This window comes from Symphalangus syndactylus, chromosome 18 (genome assembly GCF_028878055.3).
Source record: "Symphalangus syndactylus isolate Jambi chromosome 18, NHGRI_mSymSyn1-v2.1_pri, whole genome shotgun sequence".
NCBI lineage: Eukaryota > Metazoa > Chordata > Mammalia > Primates > Hylobatidae > Symphalangus > Symphalangus syndactylus.
This window is the reverse complement of record NC_072440.2, coordinates 77,701,685-77,724,290: the sequence shown is the minus strand read 5'-3', so window position 1 is coordinate 77,724,290 and position 22,606 is coordinate 77,701,685. Positions and strand designations below refer to the sequence as shown.

Genomic DNA, 22,606 nt, shown 5'->3' with positions numbered 1-22,606 from the left:
TCACCTCAGCCTCCTGAGCAGCTGACACTACAGGCACACACCACCATGCCTGGCCTTGTCACTCGTTTTATTGTACTTAGGTGAAAATGTCCCATTGTTGAAGTAGTTAGTAAGTGTGTGTGTGTGTTCTTCTTGAGAGCTTTTTCAATCTGAAGTCATCTGAGAAAGAAGAATTGTTTCTTTTTTTACTGGGAGAATAATTTTTTATTCTGTTGAAATATTTATGACATGTCTCTCTTTCTCTAAAGTTGTGCCAAATCTTTGGAGTGTTGATGGAGAAGTTACAGTAACTGAGCAGAAGCCGGGAGAAATTGCTGAAGAACTTGCAAGCTCCTACGAAAGGAAGCTCATCGAGGTAAGGCCGGTGGATTCTGTGTGTCTTTGTTTCTGATGCTGGCTGTGTTGGAGACTTTCCAGGATAAGCCCAGCCTGTTCTAAAGACACGTTAGCAAAACAACCAAGCAACTCCTCAGCCCCACAAAACAAAACAAGACCAAATCAGTGTGCTTTATAAAGAGAAGTATGAGCTGATCTTTTGAAAAATATCACTTAATTACTGGAAATTTCTGGCACTTATGATAAGGAAATAAGAGAAAACATATATATGTAACATTAAAAATAAAACAATTGTAAGATTCGGAGATGAAAACAGGAGAGAATATCACATGCACTTTTGTGCTGTTAAATGTGAAAATATGGATGAGGTGAACTATTTTTCAGAAGAACATTCATTATCAGAATTAATTGAAGATGAGGCAAACTGGTCGAAGGGACCCCCTCACCCTCAAAAGAAAAGAAAAAAAAAAAACCAAAACACTTTGGAATAAAGTTGTACAAATAACTGGAGAACTGCTTCCTTAGAAGATAGCAAGCCTAGAGGGTTTCATGGTGATTCTAGGAAACCCTTCAAGGTAACACACAAAGAGCCCTTTGCTATTTATATTTCCTGAGAGGGTTTTTTTTACGTCTCTATCTTGGTTCAGGTATGCATTGCTGTGATATAAAAAAAAATCCTGACAAAGATAGCATAAAAAAGAAAACTATCAAATAGAATCATCTGTGTATAAGATGTACAAAAATTCTAGAAAGTCATTACTCAAATTCAGTCGCATATTGAAAGAGCAGTGCACATAAAACATAGGGTTTATTTAGGATTGCAAGGATGGCGGCATGTTAGGAAATTCATCCATGTAAGTCATCTCATTCGTAGCCTCAAAGAGAAAAACCAGATAATTATCTTGGTAGGTAATGAAAAATCATTTTATAACCTTATTGATACCTGATTTAAAAAAAGGTAATTCTTGAATATGATAAAGAGGTTTTTCAAAAACCATCAATTTATTACCATATTCAATGGTAAAGTTGAGAAGCTATGTTTTTGATGAGGTGTGTACATGTTGTAATGGTCCCTTGGTGGTAGTGTTGGAAGTCATGTCTGTATGTTCATACATATACATACTAAGTACACAAGCAAACTTTCTGTTCTTTCTAAATCTTCTACAGTGAGTTTTATTTTGATAATCAAGAAAACAGTCACTCATTGCTGCGGAGACATGCCTGAGCTTGGGTGGGTTTCAAAGGCCCAGGGCCTTGGAGGGGGTCCCCTTAAGTTCATTGCTGGTTCAGGTTGCCATTCTTACCATCTGTTTTGTCTGGTCTCTAAATTGCCTCTAAAGAAGGAAGGTGGCTTTAGAAACATCTTGCATTCTAACTCACGTGAGCGCAAGGGAAGGCAAGCTGAGGCCTTAACACACAGGCTGGTGGGGATGAGTCGAAAGCCAGGCTGGGGAGGCCTGGGGACAGGGCACTCCTGTGTGCTCTCTGCCCATTGCTGTGCCTTTCCTTGGGAGCTCCCTCAGTGGGGCCGTGAGACTCAGACTTGGCTGGTGGCAGTGCCAGGGTTCTGGGCCATGGGTCTGTGCCCGGAAGGCCCAAGTGGAGAGGGAAGCAGGGCCCCAATCTCAGGATTGGGACGACTTGTGTGTATTTCTTTCCCACAGTGGACTCTGAGCCCCTGAAAGGTAGGACTGTGTCTTTGCCACCTCTGTACATTCCACAGCCACTTATTGGCAAATGGTAGATGCTGTGTAACCCTTGAATTTTTAAGTTCTCCTGGGTTGGGGATGTCTGGATTTACTGAATGAATGAATGAAGGCCTGATGAGCTAGAGAGGGTGAAAGCGTTCTCAGAATGAAAGTGCAGGATGAAAGGTTCTGTTCCTCTGGGGGAACAGGGGTGCTGTGGTGAGGACTCCATCAGACCAGTGCAGCTCAGCGAGGGTGCCTACTTCGCAGGGTCCACAAAGGCATTGAGTGCTGGGTCCAGGCAGTGCTCTGCATGGAGATTCTCCACCTGTGGGGCTGCTGGGCAGCGTGTAGTGGTGGGGTGGGGGTGCAAGAAGACAGTGATTGGGTGTTTGACCCTCTGAGCCAAGTGCCACTAGTTCATTCGTGGGCCGGGTGGTTGGATGGTTTATTTCAGTGTTTATGAAATGCCTGCTTTCTGCATCAGAAACAGTAAGAACAGAGGCTAGTGCAAGGAAAGCATTGGCAGGAACTGAAAGGAGACTTACGGGTCGGGAACAGAGTGGATGAGGGGAGAAAGGTGGTGCTGTGGCTGTGTCCTGGTGTGTCAGCACCCACTTTGCTTTGATCATGTGAAAGTCTCATCCCCCACTGTGCTGACCTCAGCTGGGATGTGTGGAGAGGATCAGGTCATGTGGGGAGTTACTGCAGGGTCTACCTGCCTGGCTGTTCTGGCCAGCTGTGAGAGGGTGAGTGTGGAACCACCAAATGGGAGGGCTCAAGATTCAGGCCTGAAGGTTCGTCTTACCGGCCTCAAGCTTCCTTTCTTTTCCTTCTAGTTTCTTTTATCCCGGGAGCAGTAGAGGTGCTGGCTGTAGTCAATGAGCTGAGAGAAGTGTGAGGCTGAAGCAGACATGTCCTCAAACGGCATTTACTACACCGGATTGATTTTTCCTTCTCTTTTGGTTGCAAAGACAGGTTCTGCCAGTGATCTTTCATCTGTCAATAGCATTAGCATTTCATTACACCACCACTTTTGCTGTTAATCAAGACCCTCAGAACGTTCTTTGTGATGCTTCTGTCATTCTATTAATGGGTTGATTTTTACCAAGATAGTTGTAAACACTTGTTAGAGTAATGAAAGAATGTGAGGGGAAAAGTTGATACAGTTTCTTTCCATGTCAGAAGGGCAAAGGAAGAAGAAGAAACATTGTATTTATTTAGTTATTTATGGAGACAGGGTCTCAGACTGCCACCTAGGCTGGAGTGCAGTGGTACAGCCTTGGCTCACTGCAGCCTCAACCTCCCGGGCTCAACGGATCTTCCCACCTCAGCCTCCCAAGTAGCTGAGACTACAGGCATGTGCCACTATGCCCAGCTAATTTTTTAAAATTTATTTTTTCTAGAGATGGGATCTTGCTATGCTGCCTAAGTTGGTCTCAAACTTGTGACCTCCAACAATACTCTCGCCTCGGCCTCTCAAAGTGCTGGGATCACAAGTGTATGCCATCGTGCCCAGTCCATCTCATTTTAGATAATAAGGATATTTGGAACACCTTAAACATGGTGATTCATCCCAGTGCGAAGGGAGTTTCTGAGAATTTTTTTAATCTAGGTGTCTTTGAGAGCATGAAAGCCAACTTATCTATCTGCACATACACACTACACATTTGTGCTTGGTGACCTGGAATCCAGTGTCCTGGACAGCACAGAACCTAAAGTCAGTGCCATAAAGCCCTCTTTAAATGGCTGGTGAGCATCTTGCGCCAAGGACTGGAGGTATAAAAATTGTTCCTGACACCCTGTGATTGTTAACTTAGGAAAACAAGGAGGACAGGAGAATTCTGGCAGGTATACATTAATCTGACAAGGGTAAAAACACTAGTAATATCACAGCCCCTGTAATACTAGCAGCAGCTGTCAGGTGTGTACTGTTAGATCCAGGCACTGTGCTGGGGTTTTTATGTAGATGAACGTATGTGATCCTGAGAAGAGTTCTTTGAGGAGGATACTCTTGCTGTCTCCAGTTCACAGACAAAGCTTTGGAAAGTTTAGTAACTTTCCCAAGAGTCCTTAGCTGCTAAGAAGCAGAGCTGGGGCTGGTCGTGGTGGCTCAAACCTGTAATCCCAGCACTTTGAGAGAATGAGGTGGGTGGATCACTTCAGACTAGGAGTTCGAGAGTAGCCCGGTCAACATGGGGAAACTGTGTCTGCCAGATAGAATCTGTTTCCATTCTCAAAAATTAGCCAGACATGGCGGCATACGCTTACAGTCCCAGCTACTTGAGAGGCTGAAGCAGAGAATCACTTGAACCCGAGAGGCGGAAGTTGCAGTGAGCTGGGATCACGGTTCTGCATTCCAACCTGGGCGACAGAGTGGGACTCCATCTCAAAAAAAAAAAAAAAAAAAAAAAAGAAAAAAAAATTCAGAGCTGGATTTGAATCCCCACAGTTGAGCACCAGAGTGCAAACCCACAACTCTCTGCCGTGCTTTGGAAGGCTGAGCTTATTGAAGAAGAAGAAAGAGGTTAACTTGACGGAAGAGACAATCACTAGCGATATTCAAGAGAATGAATGTCAGAACACAAGGGAGAGAACTAGTAGGAGATAACAGAAACTGCAGCAACATCAGCCATTTGAGATGGCGCTGGTGGTGGGGATGTCACAAACCCTTTGTTACTGGAGAAGAAAGGGAAAAAGCACATCTTGTCTGTGCCAAGGATTACCTGCTTCCAAAGTGACTTGTAACGGAGCAGCAGAGTGAGAGTTCCTCGAGGGCAGTGCGGACATTGTCTTTTAAATTGTATCTTCATTGCCCAAGCCATCTCCAGCATATAGTAGGAGAAACATCACATTGAATAGAAGGCCACCCTGTTGAGTGGCTGCAGTTGTCTTGTGTAATGCTTAAAGAATGATAAATGTGAGTCCTAGAACCTCAGATTGGGAGTGAATTGTCTAAGGCACCACAATTAAGTCTTTTGTTTTTTGAGATGGACTTTTGCTCTTTTCGCCTGGGCTGGAGTGCAATGGCCTGATCTCAGCTCACTGCAACCGCCCCCTCCCAGGTTCACGTGATTCTTCTGCCTCAGCCTCCTGAGTAGCTGAAATTACAGGCACCCACCACCATGCCTGGCCAATTTTTTGTATTTTTAGTAGAGACAGGGTTTCATCATGTTGGCCAGGCTGGTCTCGAATGTCTAACCTTAGGTGATCCACCTGCCTCGGCCACCCAAAGTGCTGGGATTACAGGCGTGAGCCACTGCACCCGGCCCACAGTTCAGTCTTAACTGGAGCTCAGAGCAACCTGGTAGAAAGGATTAGATAGCTAATAAGAGCAAATGGGTTCTGTAGAGGAGGCACACTTTCCTCTGGCCCTCAATGTTAGCAGGAGGCATAGCTTGGAGAGCCTGGGGAGGCCATTGAGTAATAGATGGTGCCAACTCGGTTCGTGCACATCCCTTGAGCGCCTTCTCAGTGTCCAGCCCTTAACTTCCTTTCTCCTCCCTTTGTGGCTTTTCCTACCCTGGGAGTAGCAGTGTTGATGGTTGTAGGAGATGAGCCAAGGAAGTCATGAGGTTGAAACAGAGACATCCCTGAAATGGCATTCACTACCCTAGACGGAGTTTTTTTTTCTTTTTCTTTTTCTTTTTTGAGACAGAGTCTCACTCTGTCGCCAGGCTGGAGTGCAGTGGCATGATCTTGGCTCACTGCAACCTCCACCTCCCGGGTTCAAGCGAATCTTCTGTCTCAGCCTCCTGAGTAGCTGGGACTATAGGCACGCACCACCATGCTCAGCTAATTTTTGTATTTTTAGTAGAGATGGGGGTTTCACCATGTTGGTCAGGATGGTCTCGATCTCTTGACCTCGTGATCCACCCACCTCAGCCTCCCAAAGTGCTGGGATTACAGGCGTGAGCCACTTGCAGAGCGACTTCAGTTGCAAAGTCATTGGTGTTTCATCTGTGAGTTGCATTAACTCTTCCTCATGCCAAGATTCGTCCTAAGTTACAAAGATGAATGGGACACAGTGCCTGTGTTTAGGGAGCTTGTATTCTTGTGGGTGAGGAAGACATGCCTGTTCTGATTGTCAGGACAGATAATTGAAGGCAGAGGTAGGGTTATACCCACAGGCCTGGAGCTGTGTCTTTGACGGCAGTTCTGCAGAGGTCGGCACCTAACCACAGCTTCTTTAGATAATTCCTCCCCACTTCTTAGGGACTGTTAGTGGTGATGCTCAGAATTTCTTCTGTAAACTTCCCCATCCTTCTTGAAATTCTAAGATATCAGAAGTGAAACAACCCAGGCTTTGAAGATAAGATATTGGACACATCCATGATTGATCTCTTCTGAGACTCTTGCTTCTTTACCTCTTTTAAGTACATTTCCTTTGGTTTGGACTTATCTTCAGAGATGTTCTATTCTTTTTTAGCAGTTGTCTTCACAACAATGTGACGTGTTGGCGACATGCGGACTTTGGGCCTGCATCACTTTGTCGCTGCCCTCTGCAGCTTGGTGACTTGGAAAGCACATGTATCGCATGTCAGACTGAGTTCAGATTTGCCACTTACTGCCGTGTGTTCCTGGGCACGCCCCCTAACCTCTGTAAGCCTCAAGTTCTCTGTTAGTGAAATGCAGCCAGTCATACCTGTGAGTGGGTTTGTTTTGGGAATGACACATAAGAACCCAGCTGAGTGCCTGCAGTAGACAGGAGGTATCTCTGTGCTTCCTCTTCTCCCCTCCATCCTGACTTCCTTTGGAGGGCTTCCCTCTCCACCATAGCGTGCTGTCTGGGTGGAACAGTAAGTCCAAGTGCTTTGCCCTGGTTTTGGTTCAGGGCTGGGTACATGACCTGAGCTAGGCCCTTGGGGGCTTTAACTCTGGAGTTGTATAAGAATGCAGCAATGCTTGGGAGGCCGTTTATTCAATAGCAGTTAACAATAAGCATTTATTCAGTAGACTAATAGCAATGAGTCTGATAACACTCTACTTGTTTTCTGTGTTGAACTTGCCAGAACTGCTTTGGTTTAGGTTCCTTTTCTTTTTTCTTTTTTTTTTGAGACAGAGTCTCATTCTGTCACCCAGGCTGGAGGGCAATGGCACAATCTCAGCTCACTGCAACCTCTGCCTCCCAGGTTCAAGCAATTCTCCTGCCTCAGCCTCCCAAGTAGCTGAGATTACAGATGCATGCCACCACACCCAGCGAATTTTTTATATTTTTAACAGAGATGGGGTTTCACCGTGTAGGCCAGGCTGGTCTCGAACTCCTGACCTCAGGTGATCCACCCGCCTCGACCTCCCAAAGTGATGGGATGGATTATAGGCGTGAGCCACTGTGCCTGGCCTCAGTTACTTTTCTGAGCCTGATTTCTCCACTTTTCTGCCTGTTTATAGTGAATTCTATTGTAGCTTAGGTTAGAATCTGTTTATTTTGCTTACCAGCGGCGCCCTCACTTACATAAAGCTTTGTATCCATACGTAATCAGTAGCTGTCGTTTCCCTTCAGTTCTGCTTCCACGCACTGTTTACCAGGGCTTAGCTCCCTCATGTTGTCTTTGGGCTCTCCCAGCTCTTGCTTGCTGGCACCATTTTCCAGCTGTTTGCCCCACTTGTGTATCTTCTGCTTCAGTATTGCCAGTCCATCCTCTGCAAACAGAACTTTACTCCCTTCCATATGGCAGGGCTCAGCTAGCTGTTGATTGATTTTTAAAATTATAAGACGCTTATTGTTTACTGTCTGAGTGTGGTTAGTCCCTGAATTTTTCTTGTGGGTAAAATAAATGGTGTATTAGCAACATTTGTTCTCATTATAATGGCAGTGTCGCTATTAATGGAAAAGTAAGCTTGAACATCAAGCTGGTAAAAAATACACTCATAATCACACGCTGTAGATAACTGTGAATGTGATCATCATTTTAATAAAGTGTGAAAATTCCGGAAGCAGCCAGGACCTTGGGAGCAGTTACACCACCAGTGCCTGCCTCATAAATTGGCACCAATGGGTTCCAACACTGCCAGGAGTCATTTTTGTATAAGAGCAGCATGAGCTTTTCAATAAAATACTGGATTTTGTATAAGGACTCAGGATAAAAAAACTCTGAGCTGAGATCTACATTAAACTGATACTCAAAATGAAAGGTATGATGTGAGGTTTATTTATTTGTTTATTTTTTATTTTTTTGATGGAGTCTCACTCTGTTGCCCAGGCTGGAGTGCAGTGGTACGATCTTGGCTCACTACAACCTCCACCTCCTGGGTTCAAGTGATTCTCCTGTTTCTCCCTCCACAGTAGCATGTGCTACCATGCTCAGCTAATTTTTGTATTTTTAATAGAGACAGGGTTTCACCATATTGGCCAGGCTGGTCTCAAACTCCTGACCTCAAGTGATCCTCCCACCTTGGCCTCCCAAAGTGCTGGGATTACAGGTGTGAGCCACTATGCCTGTATGCCTGTCCTGTTTTTTTTTTTTTTTTTTTTTAATCACATGAAGCTGAGTGGATTGAAACCAGGCTCTTACCTCATATAGTTTGATTACCAAGCAAAATGGAGTGTTTAAGTGCCTCCTATATATCAGTGAAAAAGGGTAAGAAGTTATAGTTTCTAGCAGGATAGGTGTAATTCCCACTGAAGTGTGAATGACTAGCAGGGCTAAACCTCCAAGGAGTTTTTTTTTTTTTTGACATGGAGTTTCGCTGTATTGCCCAGGCTGAAGTGCAGTGGCATGATCTCGGCTCACTGCAAGCTGCACCTCCCAGGTTCATGCCATTCTTCTGCCTCAGCCTCCCGAGTAGCTGGGACTACAGGCGCCTACCACCACGCGTGGCTAATTTTTTTGTATTTTTAGTAGAGATGGGGTTTCACCGTGTAAGCCAGGATGGTCTCAATCTCCTGACCTCGTGATCCGCCCGCCTTGGCCTCCCAAAGCGCTGGGATTACAGGTGTGAGCCACCGCGCCCGGCCCCAAGGAGTTCTTAAAATCTTTTTATTATGTAAAAGTTGAAACATTTACAGAAATAAAAGTGTAATGAGCCTCTATGTACCCATCACCTGGCTGTAGCTGTTAGTACGTCTTGGCCAGTCTTGCTTCATCTGTATCCCGTCCCACTCCTCAAACCTCAGCCTCTCACGGTATTTTGAAGAAAATCCCAGATTCCGTCTTATTACATTCCTGAGTATTTCGGAATCTATCTTTAAAAGATAAGAGGTCTTTTAAAAACCCCACATTACTGCAATACCATAGTCGCACTTTAAAAAGCCTGTTAAAGGAGGCTCGTGCTAGTCCCATTGATTCTCAGGTCGGAGTATCAGGGAGAGGAGCGTCTTTAAGAAGGTCTTTTAGGGGGCCCCTGGCTCACTCTTTCTCCTCCCCAGCTTCCCAAACAAGGAACTGGAGCATCTCATTTATGCAAGATGGCTAAGCTCGGAGCTTTTCTGTCTCTTGGATGTGCCCTTTGCTTGGCTGTCTGCCTTGACTTCAGTTAACAACACACGTAGTCATGTCAGCAGCACAGCTACACAGGCCCTGGGAAAGTGAGGGATTTGGAGATGAGGAGGTGTGACCACAGCCTGCAGGCTTCACCAGCGTATGGGTTTCCAGCCTCCAGCGTGGTCTCCCTTACAAATGGACTCCTTCCCTAATGAAGGTCTCTGAAGGAGGAGGCGGCAGGCTGTATCTCACAGGTGTCTCTATCTGTTTTTCTAATTTTTTTTTTTTTTTTTTTTTTTTTTTTTTACTGGTAAAAAGTAGGCAAAAGAGCATAAAGAAGTTCCATATACTCATCACCCTACTTCAATAGTTATCAACTCTTGGCCAGTCTTGTTTCATCCACTTATCCTCCTGTTTTCCCAGCATCATGTAGTGTTTGGAAGGAAATCCAAAGCACAACATTGATTTCACCCCTAAGTAGTTAGGAGTATATTGGTAGTAAACTACAAGGACTCTCTTTTTAAAACAGAAAAAACTCTGTAGTATCATTATCACACCTAAAAGTTAGCAGTAATTCCTTAGTATTGTCAAATATCTGGTGAGTGTTCAAATTTGTAGTTTAAACAGGTGTTTGAATCAGGATCTCAGTAAGGTCCCCACCTCCTGATTGGTGATGGATCTCTTCAGTCTCTTTTAATCCATGTGTTCTGTCGCCTGTGTCTCCCTGCCTCTCGCTTTCTTCTTTACCTGTCATTTATTAGTTGAAGAACCTGGGTTGTTGATCCTAGAGAATTTCTCCCACCAGTGTTTTTTGAGGGTGTATTACATGTGTGGTACTCGGTGACCTGTTAGGTTTTTCATGACATTTTATGAAAAGCAGCTATAGATATTGATGTCACAGCCTGAGCAATGTAGTGAGACCCTGTAAATAAAAAAAAAAATTTTTTTAACTAGCTGGGCACAGCAGCATGCCTGTGGTCCCAGCCACTCAGGAGGTTGAGGTGGGAAGATTGCTTGAGCCCAGAAGGTCAAGGCTGCAGTGAGCTATTGAAGTAGGAGGTGGTACTTGATTCCAGAGGTGGGGCTCAGACACTGGACCAAACTGACTACTAGATAAAACAGGACTGGGTGGAAGCAACTTTCCATCAGACATGCCCGTGGGTGCCATGTCAGTTTACCATTATCATGGCAACATCCAGGAGTTACGGCCCCTTTCCATGGCAATGATCCAATGACTCAAAAGTTAATACTTCCTCTCTAGAAATTTCTGCATAAACGACCCCTTAATCTACACATAAGTAAAAGTACATACAAATGTGACTGCAAAACTGCCCTGAGCTGCCACCCTCTGTCTGCGGGGTCACCCTGCTCTGCAGAAGCAGTCCTGGAGCTGTAACTCCACTGGACCCGTGACACTGCCACTTCACTAAAGCTGTTTTCTTCTACCTCCAGCTCGCTCTTGAATTCTTTCCTGGACAAAGCCAAGAATCCTTGCAGGCTAAGCCCTTCTTTGGGGGCTCATCTGTCCTGCATCACTATGATGGCGCCACTGCACTCCAGCCTAGGTAACAGAGCGAGATGTCTGAAAAAAAAAAAAAAAAAAAAAAAAAAGGTAATGAAGGTAATAGCAGTTAGTGCAAATTGAGGGGCTATTCTATTTTTAGGCACTGTGTTAATTGTATTACGTGGACTGTTTGATTCGTTGTTCTCTGCTTACCTACAGATGATGAAGCTGAGGCTTGGAAGGGTTAAGTCACCTGCCCGAGGTCATGGGGCTAGTATGGGTAGAAGCAAGATTTGACCCCCTTACTGACCCCAGAGTTGGTACTCTTCCCATCGCCCTCTGTGGCCTTCTCTGTACCTCACTAGAAACAGGAATCAGGCCCGCCTTGCCTACTAGGTCTAACTTTTAGTTCTAAGCAGAGCTAGGAAAATGAATGCAGTGACAAACATGCTGGCTATTAGCTTGTCAAGAACTAGAACGATGGAAGAGATGAGGAGGGAGAATAGAAACAGATTCTAGCTGGCGACACGGTTTCTGATGTGAGCACTTATTGGGTAAACAGCCGTGTTTGCTGCCTTGGATGGCAGGCCCCTTCTGATGCCTCTTGTGCTCACTGGATGTCCCCATCTGTTCTTGTGTGCTGGGGTTATCTTGTGTGCAGCAGGAGGAAAAGGGTCCACTACTGGCACTGTCTTCTTCTTAAGGGCTCTTCCTTCTTCCCTCCTGTCCCTTGGCCTCTCAGTTACTGTTTGCATTTGCCGGGGGCATGTTCAGGTGCAGGTCACAGTTGTGCCTCTGTGCAGGCATGCTTGCGCCCCCAGCCTTGTAGTGTTCATCTTTGCTGATCTTTTGATTTCTCTCACAGAACCTTGGATACCTCATTTCCCATTTCCTGATGAGGTCACCACCCTCTCCGGTGGTGGCGCCGGGCCCTTATCTTTGCTGTTTCTCCACCCCATGTGTTCTGTTTCGCTTCCATTTCTGCTGAAGCCTCATTTCCGGTTGTGCCTCTGATCTGGAAGTCTGGAGTACTTGCGAATGAACAGATGAACTTCCTTAGAGAAACACTTGGAAAATGATCCAATACTCCTTTTTGGGCGATAGATAAAAATACTTGTAATTATAGTGGCTGGTTTTCAGCTTTTCAGACCCACACTATTTTGGGCCTGTTTTATATTTGCCTTCCTCTTTGAGGCGGGAAGTGGCTTCAAGAAGCCACTTCTGGGTCCCCAGAAGGAGTCGTGTGGCCTTGATGGAAGCGAGTGAAAGAGATGTAGTCCTGTCAAGGTTGGGTTCAGAGTTCAGTATACACCCGGTGAAGGGACAGGGCTGTCCCGAATGCTGCATGAGCTCAGCCTGCGGGCAACATCAAGGGCTTGTCACTGGCAGTGTGGAGCTGGAGAAATTGGGGATGTAGGGGGAGTGGAGAATGCTGAGACAGGGAGGAGGGAGGGACTTGTTGCATTTAATGCATGTAGACGGACAATGACAAACTACTCTGGGCCCAGTCTGCTTGGGCCATTTCTTTTTCTGCTTAAAACTCACCAGTGGCTCACGTTAGCGTTTAGGTTCCTGTAAAAGTAACATGTTCACCTGTTAAAGTAAGCCTTTTTGCTATACTCTTGCCTTCCTCTTCAGTCATGCTTCTTACCTTGCTCTGAGCATGTTTTCCTTTCTCAAATGCACGTGTTCTCACTGCAGACCTTTACATAGGCAGGTGTAAGGTCCCACCTGGAACCCTGTTCTTTTTTCATGAACCATCTCCTGTCCATTTTCCCTGGCTGACTTCTGATGTTTCAGATCTCATCCTGGAAGCCTTCTCGAATCACCCCACTGCACTCTTGAAGACTGATTCAGTTTGCCCCAGGTGTCCTGCACGTCCTTTGTGTCACCTCTCCTAATCCTGCTAGTATGGTGTTGTAAATGTGCCCCACTTACCTGTGTTCATCCTTCATGACCTCTGGTACCTGGTTGATGCTTGTATCATTTAATAATTTTTTTGGTTGCAGAATAAAAAAAAAAACTTGGCTCAAGCTGTCCTTGACAAAGATTGTGTGATTTATCAAGGTCTGTCTCATTTTTCTTTTTGTAGACACATATGACATGCATTTCCTAGTCTCCTTTATGGGTAGCTTGGGACTGTGTGACTGGTTTTGGCCAGTGGGTTGAAAGTAGAGGTGATGAGTGTTATCCTAGACTGAGTTATAGGAGAGTGGGGATGAGTTTTCTTGGTTCTTGCTCCCCTGCCATCGCGATTCTGGAAGCTATGTGTTCCATGATGCATAGCTAGAAAATGACACTGACCTGGATCCCTGAGTCACTGCTTGGAGGAGAGTTGTTCTGTTGTGTTGCCGGATCCACTATAGACTTTGTAAGATCAAGAATTGACTGGTATCTCTTCAGCTTGTTATTACCACTGAGTCGAGCCTGTCGTGGTAATCTCGAGGAAGGGAATCCTTTGGCCCAAGGAAAAGTCTGGCTTTAGCTGTGGCAAATGCTTGATACTTGAGCTGTGTTACCAGGCTCCTGTTTCTCCCTCTTCAGTGCTTTCCTCTTCCCTTTCCGGGTTGACCTCATTTTTGGTAGGTGTTATTAGTCCATTGACATGATGCTGATAAAGACATACCCAAGACCAGGAAGAAAAACAGGCTTAATGGACTCACAGTTCCACATGGCTGGGGAGACCTCACAGTCATGGCAGAAGGCAAGGAGGAGCAAGTCATGTCTAACATGGATGGTGGCAGCAAAGAGAAAGAGCTTGTACAGGGGAACTCCCCTTTAGACAACTATGAGATCTCGTGAGACTTACTCACTGTCACGAGAACAGCACGGGAAAGAGCTGCCCCCATCGTTCAGTTACCTCCCACTGGGTCCCTCCTACAACATGTGGGAATTGTGGGAGCTACAATTCAAGGTGAGATTTGGGTGGGGACACAGGCAAACCATATCAACAGGTTTTCCTCCTCAGGGTCACAGATGGCTGTGATCACCCCTGGGCACACAGTTTTTCTTCCAGATTCACATTCATAGGAAAAAGCAAGAGTCTGTCTCTATTCCTGTCAAAAACCTTACGTTTACTCTGTAGAGTCAACTTAGGTTCCATTCTCTCTTTTCAGCTGATTACAGGATCTGGCTGGTGCTAAGACAGGGAAGAGCTCCACTGAGACATGGAGAAGGGAGATTGGGGAGAGGGATGGATCCCCAGATCAAAACTGGGACTGTTGCTAGGGGAAGCGGATGCCATGGTGGCAGAAAACCAAGGTTCACTTCAGTGCTCAGTGCATGAATGAATGAATGAGTGAGTGAAGAGTGAGTGAGAGCCAGATCAGTGGGTATATTGAAGAATCAGCCCTCTCCCTTGCCATGGGGGGCTTGCAGCCTACTAGTAGAGTTAGCGTCATAAAACAGTAATTTTTAGCAGCAAGCAATCAGTGAATCAAAAGAAGAGGGAAATTGGCGCTGTCAGATCTGCTGGTGGAGGGGTTGTGGTTTGGGGTGTGTTAGAGAAGATAGTGCAGAAATGTTTATTTCGAAGCTGGGCTTTGCAGGTAGAATAGGACGTTGCCAGCGAGACAGGGTGGGGAAGGGCAGTCCAGATGGCAGGAACAGCAGGTGCGAAGGTTTGGCCACCTGGGCATGTCAGGTGGCAACTGACTGATAGACCATAGAGTGAGACAGAGGCAAGACGCCTCCGTAGTTCCTTTTTTAGCACTGTTTGTCATTCCTACTAGAGAGAGTCTTTTAGGTTTCAGATGCTACAATTAATGTTTCTTTTTCAGAAAGTGGTTGGATTGGAAAGTTCTCCCTTTTCCTCGTCTTTTTCTCTGTCTTGATTCTCCCTAACACAGGTGCATGTGGAGAGCTGCACCTTCCTCCCGTGGCCGCTCTTGGCCTTTGGATAGGAATTTCCTCCTAAGTCCCCAGCCAGTCATTTCAGACCCGTTGAGGCAGATAGAATTTTGTCAGGTCAGTGGTGCTGAGAGGCTTCTGTTTCTTAAAGGTGCTCTTCTAGTTGATTGTAAGGGGCACCGCCAAAAGACTTTCAGCTTGAATGGCTTGTAGCAGTTTGGCTTGGAAGACATCTTGTAAAAAGCGTTGCCTCCAGGTGCCCCGTCATTTTAGAAACACCCCCCGATATGTAATAGTGAGACTTAGGACTTTGCTTCTAATAGTGTGATATTCTTGTTTGTTTTATTTTAAGGATCTAAAATCTTCTGTCCCCTCCTTGTTCTCTTCCCCTGTGAGGCTGATACAGGGCACAGTGGCTCTAGTGTTAGTTAAGCTTGTAAGGATCAGAGGTTTTACTAACCTTGTTTAAGCTGTTATGTAAGAATTGTTGCTAATATCCAGCTGAGGAACTTTCTCATGTGGACTAAATCAAAATTTTCACCAGAGTAGTTCACTCTTATTAATGAATGAATAATGAATAGACAAATTATTTAAATCCAAATTAATATAATTGACACCATTTAATAAGCATGTACTATGTGTCAAACACTGGGCAGGGGCATCATACACATCTTTTTATTATTATACATATATTTTCAAAGAGATGGAGTCTTGCTATGTTGGCCAGGCCAGTCTTCAACTCCTGGCCTCAAGTGATCCTCCCACCTTGGCCTCCCAAAGTGCTGGGGTTATAGGTGTGAGCCACCACGCCTGACCCCATTATATGCATCATGTCATTTAATCTTCACGACAACCCTGCAAGGTAGGTGGTGGTGGATACTGAGGCTCAGGAAGGTTGAGTAGAATATCCCGAGTTGCATAGTCAGCAAGTGGCAGAGCTGCCATTTGGAGCCAGTTCTGATAACAGCAGTGACTGCGATCCTGCTTTCCTGCTGTTCAGACAGTGTGTTCGTTTCCGAAGATTAGCCGGCCCGCGGTAGAGGTTGAGCTCATCGTTTCTGTTTCCTGACACATTTTATGACTGTCTTCTGGTGGAAGACTTTTCTAAAGCCTGAAAGAGACTTGAAATTGGACTTGGAACGACTTTTAGGTTTTGTAGCTTCTCCTGATTCATTACAGTGCAAATTAACTAAATGAATTATTTAGCTCAACTAATATCGTGCTTTGATCCAATAGCTTGGTAGAACATATTGAACATTTTTTATTTAATCCACTTTGGGGAAATATTTGAATGGAGTAAAAAAATAAAGTACAAAGAATCTTTTTTATCAATGAATTTTGAGCCATTCTGTTCTTTTGGAAAGCTGCAGATATCTTTCTCAGTGATTGTTAAAATCCTTATCAGGCTGGCAAGCTTGCATTCATTCAGTGCTTATACGGTGCCAGGTATATGCCTAAGCACTTTATTTATCTCATGTGATCCTTATAACCACTCTGTGTGGTGGTATTACTCTCATCCCCGCTATACAGAGGAGGAAACTGAGGTGTGGTGAGCTTACTGATGGTCAGGGTCACGTAGGTGCTCAGATTCCAGACCTGAAGCTCACAGCCACTCTCTGGGGAGGAGAACTTTGAATCCAAACACCAGGAGATGTCCCCACTGTTGGTCAGAATGTGAGAATCAAAATCCTAGCTCTAGGCTCATGCCTGGCCCTGTCACCTGACCTCTGTGAGCCTCAGATGTCTGCATCTATGGCCTGGGAATCATTATTTCTAATGTGTAGCGTTTATAGGTCAAGTAGGGAATTGTATGCATGGCCTCCTGTCACCCGTCATGTCGTGGGTGGGGTGCCTGCTATGATGGGGAACCCTCTTGTCTCATTTGCCTGTTTTGGGGACAGACAGTGTCACTCTTAGTGGAACAGCCCTCAGCCCTGTCATGCACAGGGTAGCTGGACGTCTTCTCTCGTTCCTCCCTCCTCCAGTGGGCTGAGAATGGCCCGGCATGCTTACTCAGGGAGAATGAGTCTTCTTGGTTTCTAAAGACTCACGCCATCTACTCCCAGGCCTGGGAAGTCCATAGTCATCTGCCTCCCTCCACTGTCTGTCTGTAGCGTTCTGGGTGGCTATGGGCTCATGCTGCCGCCATCATGGTTCCCTGCTAGCTGGTCCCGCCTCTCTGCCCTTTGCCTATGTTCAGTGGGGAGCACAGTTCCTCTCTGGGTAGGTTCAGGTCCTTTCAGTAACAGCCCAGACCTGCCTATGTCCCCAGGCTGGCTCCTTGCCTCCCTACTGGCTGTCTGTCACTTGGCTGAGGACTAGAGCTGCCCTGGACCTCTCTGGGCCTTTGTGTCCAGGCCTAATGCAGCTGGAGCTACCGGGAAGAGATGACTGTCCCTTCCTGTATTAGCCTGTTTTCATGCTGCTGATAAAGACATATCCGAGACTGGGTAATTTATTAAAAAAAAAAAAACAAACGAGAAAAGGCTTCATGGACTCACAGTTTTACGTGGCTGGGGAGGCCTCGCAATCACGGCAGAAGGTGAAAGGCATGTCTTACATGGTGTCAGGCAAAGAGAATGAGAACCAAGTGAAAGAGGTTTCCCCCTATAAAACCATCAGATCTCGTGAGACTTATTCTCTAGCACAAGAACAGTATGGAGTAAACTGCCCCAGTGATTCAATTATCAACCCCCCGCCTCCCCGCCCCACCGCCGGTTCTTCCCACAACACATGGGAATTATTGGAGCGACAAGTCAAGATGAGATTTGGGTGGGGACACAGCCAAACCATATCACTTCCCATGTCCTTGCTTCTCCACTTCTACTAGTCCCAGGGTTGACTTTCCTAGGATGACAGGCAGTGGGGTCACCGGTTCCCTTTAAGGATACGCACACCCTGCCATGCGGCAGTGAAGCCAGCCTCCTAGGAGAAGTTGCCAGAATCCCTGAACATTCCTTCTCTTCCTACCAACCCAAGGACTTTTTCTTGCCAAGTCGCCCACCACTTTCTTAGTTTTGTTTTTGAGAAAACAACTTTCACAACTTCCTTTGTGGCTAATTTTTTCCCATCAGTATCCTGCTTTTTCTACAGCTTCCGTTGACGAAGGTACATTTTACCTCTGGAACCGGTGGAGCAGAGAGCTGAATATACCCTGTTTCCTTGGGCTTCCTTGGAGTGACTCACAGGTTCCATTTTCAGTACTGAAAACTCAGCTTTGCCAGGGCAAACTCTCAGCAACTCTTTTACAGTGACAAGTACTTTAGAAAAGTTTCAATTCACTTATTTCTCTGGGTCACACAGGCAACTCACTGCCCTGCTTTGAGCAAAGACTGTTTCTTTAGCAAAGGATATTGGAATTGGGTTCTTTTTTTTTCCCCTCACTCCCTTCAAGTAGATTTTTTTTTAATCCATTTTTAAGGTAGAGAAGGGAGATGAGTCTTATAAAAACTTGAAAACTGTCTTTCGACAAAGACCAACTTCTGCGCACCAGCACTTTCATCTCCAGGTGCCTGAGATTAACGTTTCCAAAAATGAATCTTTTAAACTCAGTTCTTCTCCTCAAAATGAAATATGTTCTATGGTAACAACCCAATTCCTACTATGTAATATGTAGAAATCATTTTCCTTTTGTGAAGAAAACTAGATTTAAATGCTAAAATATTATCTTTTTGTCTTCCTGAAAAATTTTTCTTCCTTTGGTGGTAAAAAGCTTTTAAAGTTAATGGAAAATTCTCCCCTTCCTCTGCTCTGGCTCAGGAGGAGAGGGAGATAGCAGATCTCACTTTCTCTGTAAATATCATAATGACTGCCTTTGTGGTGTTAGAGGTTTGAACTGCTGTGATGGTGTATATTTTAAAGCAAAGTGGTGGTCAATTTTGATGAAAAGTGATAAAATCGAGTGGATAAAATTGGCTTTCAGCAATTAGAATGCTCTGCACCTGTAACTTTGTGCCCATGGCCCTTATATATGGGGGGAAGAAATAAATTTCCTACAATTTTTTTTGACACATCAGAATTATAACAATTTGTTTTGGTGTAGCACTTCACATTTCTTGATCATTACTAGGCCAGCAGACTTTTTTATATAAAGGGATGAATAGTAAAATCTTTCAGTGTTGTGGGCCGTGTGGTCCCCTGCCACTGGAGCACTGAAACAGCCTAAGACAATTTGTGAACATGGTCGTGTGCCAATAAAACTTTATTTACCAAAACAGGCAGGGGGCCAGCAGGTCACATTGTGCCAATCCCTAATGCAGGTACTTCTCCTTCTTAATGATGGTGGTGATGCTGACAAGGATGGTTATGCCATTAGTATCAGCTGCTGTTTTGAGTGCCTGTCATGGGCCAGGCAATAGATATATTTACTGCTCATAAACACTTTAATGAAGGGTAAACATGGTTATCGCCACTTAACAAAGGACTAAAGTGAGGCCCACCTAGGTCAGGTGACTTGCTCTATGCCAGGGTTCTCAACCCCAACACTATTGACATTTTGGGCCACAGAATCCTTTGTCGTGGGGGCCGTCCTGTGTGTTGTAGGATGTTTCATGGCATGCCTGGCTGCTGCCCACTAGATGCTAGTGGCACCCCCTTCCCCACAACTGTGATAATCACAGATGTCTCCAGACATGGCGACATGTCACTAGGATCAAAATCCCTGCTGGTTGAGAACCACTCCTCTAGGATATACCACTTTTTTCCCCCCGCTGCAGAGGGAAGACAGGGTTAGGGGTCGGAGGCTGGAGACAAGGGCAGACGACACCAGCAGCTGCACTGGGGTGGAGGCCATGGGACCTGTTGGGGTCTGGGTTTCACCACCACACACGGGGCAGTGTGCGGTGAGCTGAGGCCCTGGAGGCTCTGGGCATTGAATCTCACCTGCAGCCATGGCCGAAGCCCGGGGGTGATTTTCAATTAATGCCAGTAGGATGTACCACTTCTCAATGTCAAAATCTGGGCTGGAAAAATGGTCTTTATGATTTTTTTTGTTTGTTTATTGGTTTATTTTGTTTTGTTCTACACAGAAATAATGACTGCCCCCAAGCCAAAGCTCTTTTCCTTGGTGCGTGTATTCACTGCTTTCCTCCTCCGCGTCCCTGGCTTCCTTCCCTTCTCCTGGCCTCTCCTACTTGAAATTTGCTAAGAGAGATCTCAGGTGTCCTCAGCACCCCCTGTTGTGTTATAAAGATCACAGAGTTAAAAAATGATAACTGTGGGTGGTGATGGATGTGTTAATTTGATTGCATTCGTCATAACACAGTGTACACATACTTCAAATCATCTCTCTGTACATCTCCAATATATTCACTTTTTATTTGTCAATTGTACCTCAACAAAGCTGGGGGGAAATGTAAGCTGTGGAATGTCGTTGACTGGCTTCCAAGTCTGGCTTCACCTGTGTCTCACTGAACAACTGTAGAAACCTTCCCAACTTTGCTGAACCTCACTTTTCCCCTCCAGGAAGTGGAATAATAATAGCACTTATGGGCCAGGTGCAGTGGCTCACACCTGTAATCCCAGCACTTTAGGAGGCCCAGGTGGGCAGATCACTTGAGGCCAGGAGTTCAAGACCAGCCTGGCCAACATGGCAAAAGCCCGTCTCTACTAAAAATACAAAAAATAGCTTGGCATGATGGTGCACATCTGTGATCCCAGCTACTTGGGAGGCTGAGGCAGGAGAATTGCTTGAACCCAGGAATTGGAGGTTGCAGTGAGCCGTGATTGTGCCACTGCACTCCAGCCTGGGCAACAGAGCGAGATTCTGTTTCAGAAAGAAAAGAAATAATAATAGCACTTCAGTCATGGCATAATTGATGTGGAATGATCAATTCAAAATGAATGCTCAGTGAATAACTGGTATGATGATGATGACAGTGACAATAATGATAACACAGATAATTTCCTTAGACTCCTCATCCCCTGGATGGTTTTCTGCAGGGCTGATGTTTATCACCTTCTTCAAGGTTTCATACTTTGCAGAATCTTGAACAAGCCTGTGCGGATTATACCTTCCCTTGCCATGAACAAGTCCATGATCATGGGAAAGTTATTAACCTCTCTGAGCCTCAGTTTTCTCATCTGTAAAATGGAAATGGTAATAGTTCCTACCTCCTAGTGTTACTGTAAAGAATAAGGTAACATGTGTCTAAAATTTAGAAGAATGTCTGGCCCTTATATGCATGTTGTGTGTTTTTAGATTTTCCTGCCAATGAGTGACAGAAAATACTCTCCTAATTTCCTCTCTAGAATAGGCCAGGCATCCTCTGCTGCCTCCCATGGCTGGGAGGACCTTGCTGCCTCTCACCAGCCAAGGAAGGTTAGATGTGGGTGTCCCCGGGGCCCAGGGGTGACGATGTGGGTATAGTGACAACAGTCACTGTTGCTTTCACATGTGGCGTGATTCCCACATGCCTGATGGTATTACCAGTTGTTACGTACATTAACCTTATCATAATGCAGTGAGGAAGCCAGAGGAACCAAGGCTTTGATTGTTTTGTTTATCCATTTTCATAATAATGAGTTGGTTCCTTTCCCTCCTCCAGAGAGGACCAATGAGTCTTTAAAAAAAAAAAAAAAAAAAAATAGGGCCAGGTGCGGTGGCTCATGCCTGTAATCCCAGCACTTTGGGAGGTCAAGGTTGGTGAACCACTTGAGGTCAGGAGTTCGAGACCAGCCTGGACAACATGGCGAGACCCTGTCTCTACTAAAAATACAAAAGTTAGCTGGGTATGGTGGCACATGCTTGTAATCTCAGCTACTGAGGAGGCTGAGGCAGGAGAATCGCTGGCACCCGGGAGATGGAGGTTGCAGTGAGCTGAGATCATGCTACTGTACTCCAACCTGGGTGACAGAGCGAGACTCTGTCTCAAAAAAAAAAAAAAAATTACAAATTTATGTATTTAAGCCTATTTGATGTTTTCCAGTTCATCACAGTAATTTTTCTTTGTGATATTCAAGTTGTCCTATCCTCAGCCCATGGACAGTGTTTAGTTTGATTCCTGAGTCCTCAAGAATAGTTTTTGCCATTACGCTGGACATCAAAGCAAGGAAGCTGAGGTGTTCTAGGCCCTTCTTGTACTTCATGCCCCAGACCTGGAAACACCTGTTCCTCCAGGGGGCCCTGGCTCCTTGACTGGGCAAAGGTATTTATACAGCATAATGTAGGTAATGGGAGGGCTAGTTACTGCTGGGTTGGCTATTGTTTCTAGGCTTTTCAGTGTTCAGAGCTAGAAAATCTTTCCCTTTCTTCTTCCCCACCTGCCTCTTCCCTCCCTTCCCTCCACCCCATCCCTTCTTTTTTAGTAGACTGTATATTATGATCCGTATAGATATTTCTAATTCAAATTTTGAATTATGTTTTTTTTTTTTTACTTAACTACCTTGATTTAATATTTGTATCTTTTTTCTTACACTAGAAATCTCTTAATGGCATAAATAAAATTTCTTTTTTTTTTTCTTTGAGATGGAGTCTTGCTCTGTCACCCAGGCTGGAGTGCAGTGGCGCTATCTTGGCTCACTGCAACCTCCACCTCCCTGGTTCAAGCGAGTCTCCTGCCTCAGCCTCCTGAGTAGCTGGGACCACAGGTACGTGCTACCATGCCTGGCTCTAATTTTTTGTATTTTTATTAGAGACAGGGCTTTGCCATGTTGGCCAGGCTGGTCTTGAACTCCTGACCTCAGGTGATCTGCCTGCCTTGGCCTCCCACAGTGCTGAGGTTACATGTGTGAGCCACTGCAGCTGGCCAGGATAAATACAATTTCTTATGAGGTTTTGCTAATCTGGTAGCCGAGTAATGTAATCT

At 45.3% G+C, this 22,606-nt stretch overlaps 1 protein-coding gene and 1 non-coding gene across 2 annotated transcripts in view; one reads left to right on the top strand and one right to left on the bottom strand.

Annotated features, from left to right (window-relative positions):
* SNX29 (sorting nexin 29) overlaps nt 1-22,606 on the top strand; it is a 409,777-nt gene that overhangs the window by 116,721 nt on the left and 270,450 nt on the right. Inside the window, exon 3 of the mRNA XM_063623811.1 lies at nt 249-355. Coding sequence (XP_063479881.1) covers nt 249-355 — 107 coding nt within the window. The remainder of the gene's footprint in view (nt 1-248; nt 356-22,606) is intronic.
* On the bottom strand, nt 19,597-19,723 carry LOC129468752 (small nucleolar RNA ACA64). The gene has a single exon (XR_008652823.1). It is a non-coding gene; the product is annotated as a small nucleolar RNA ACA64 (small nucleolar RNA).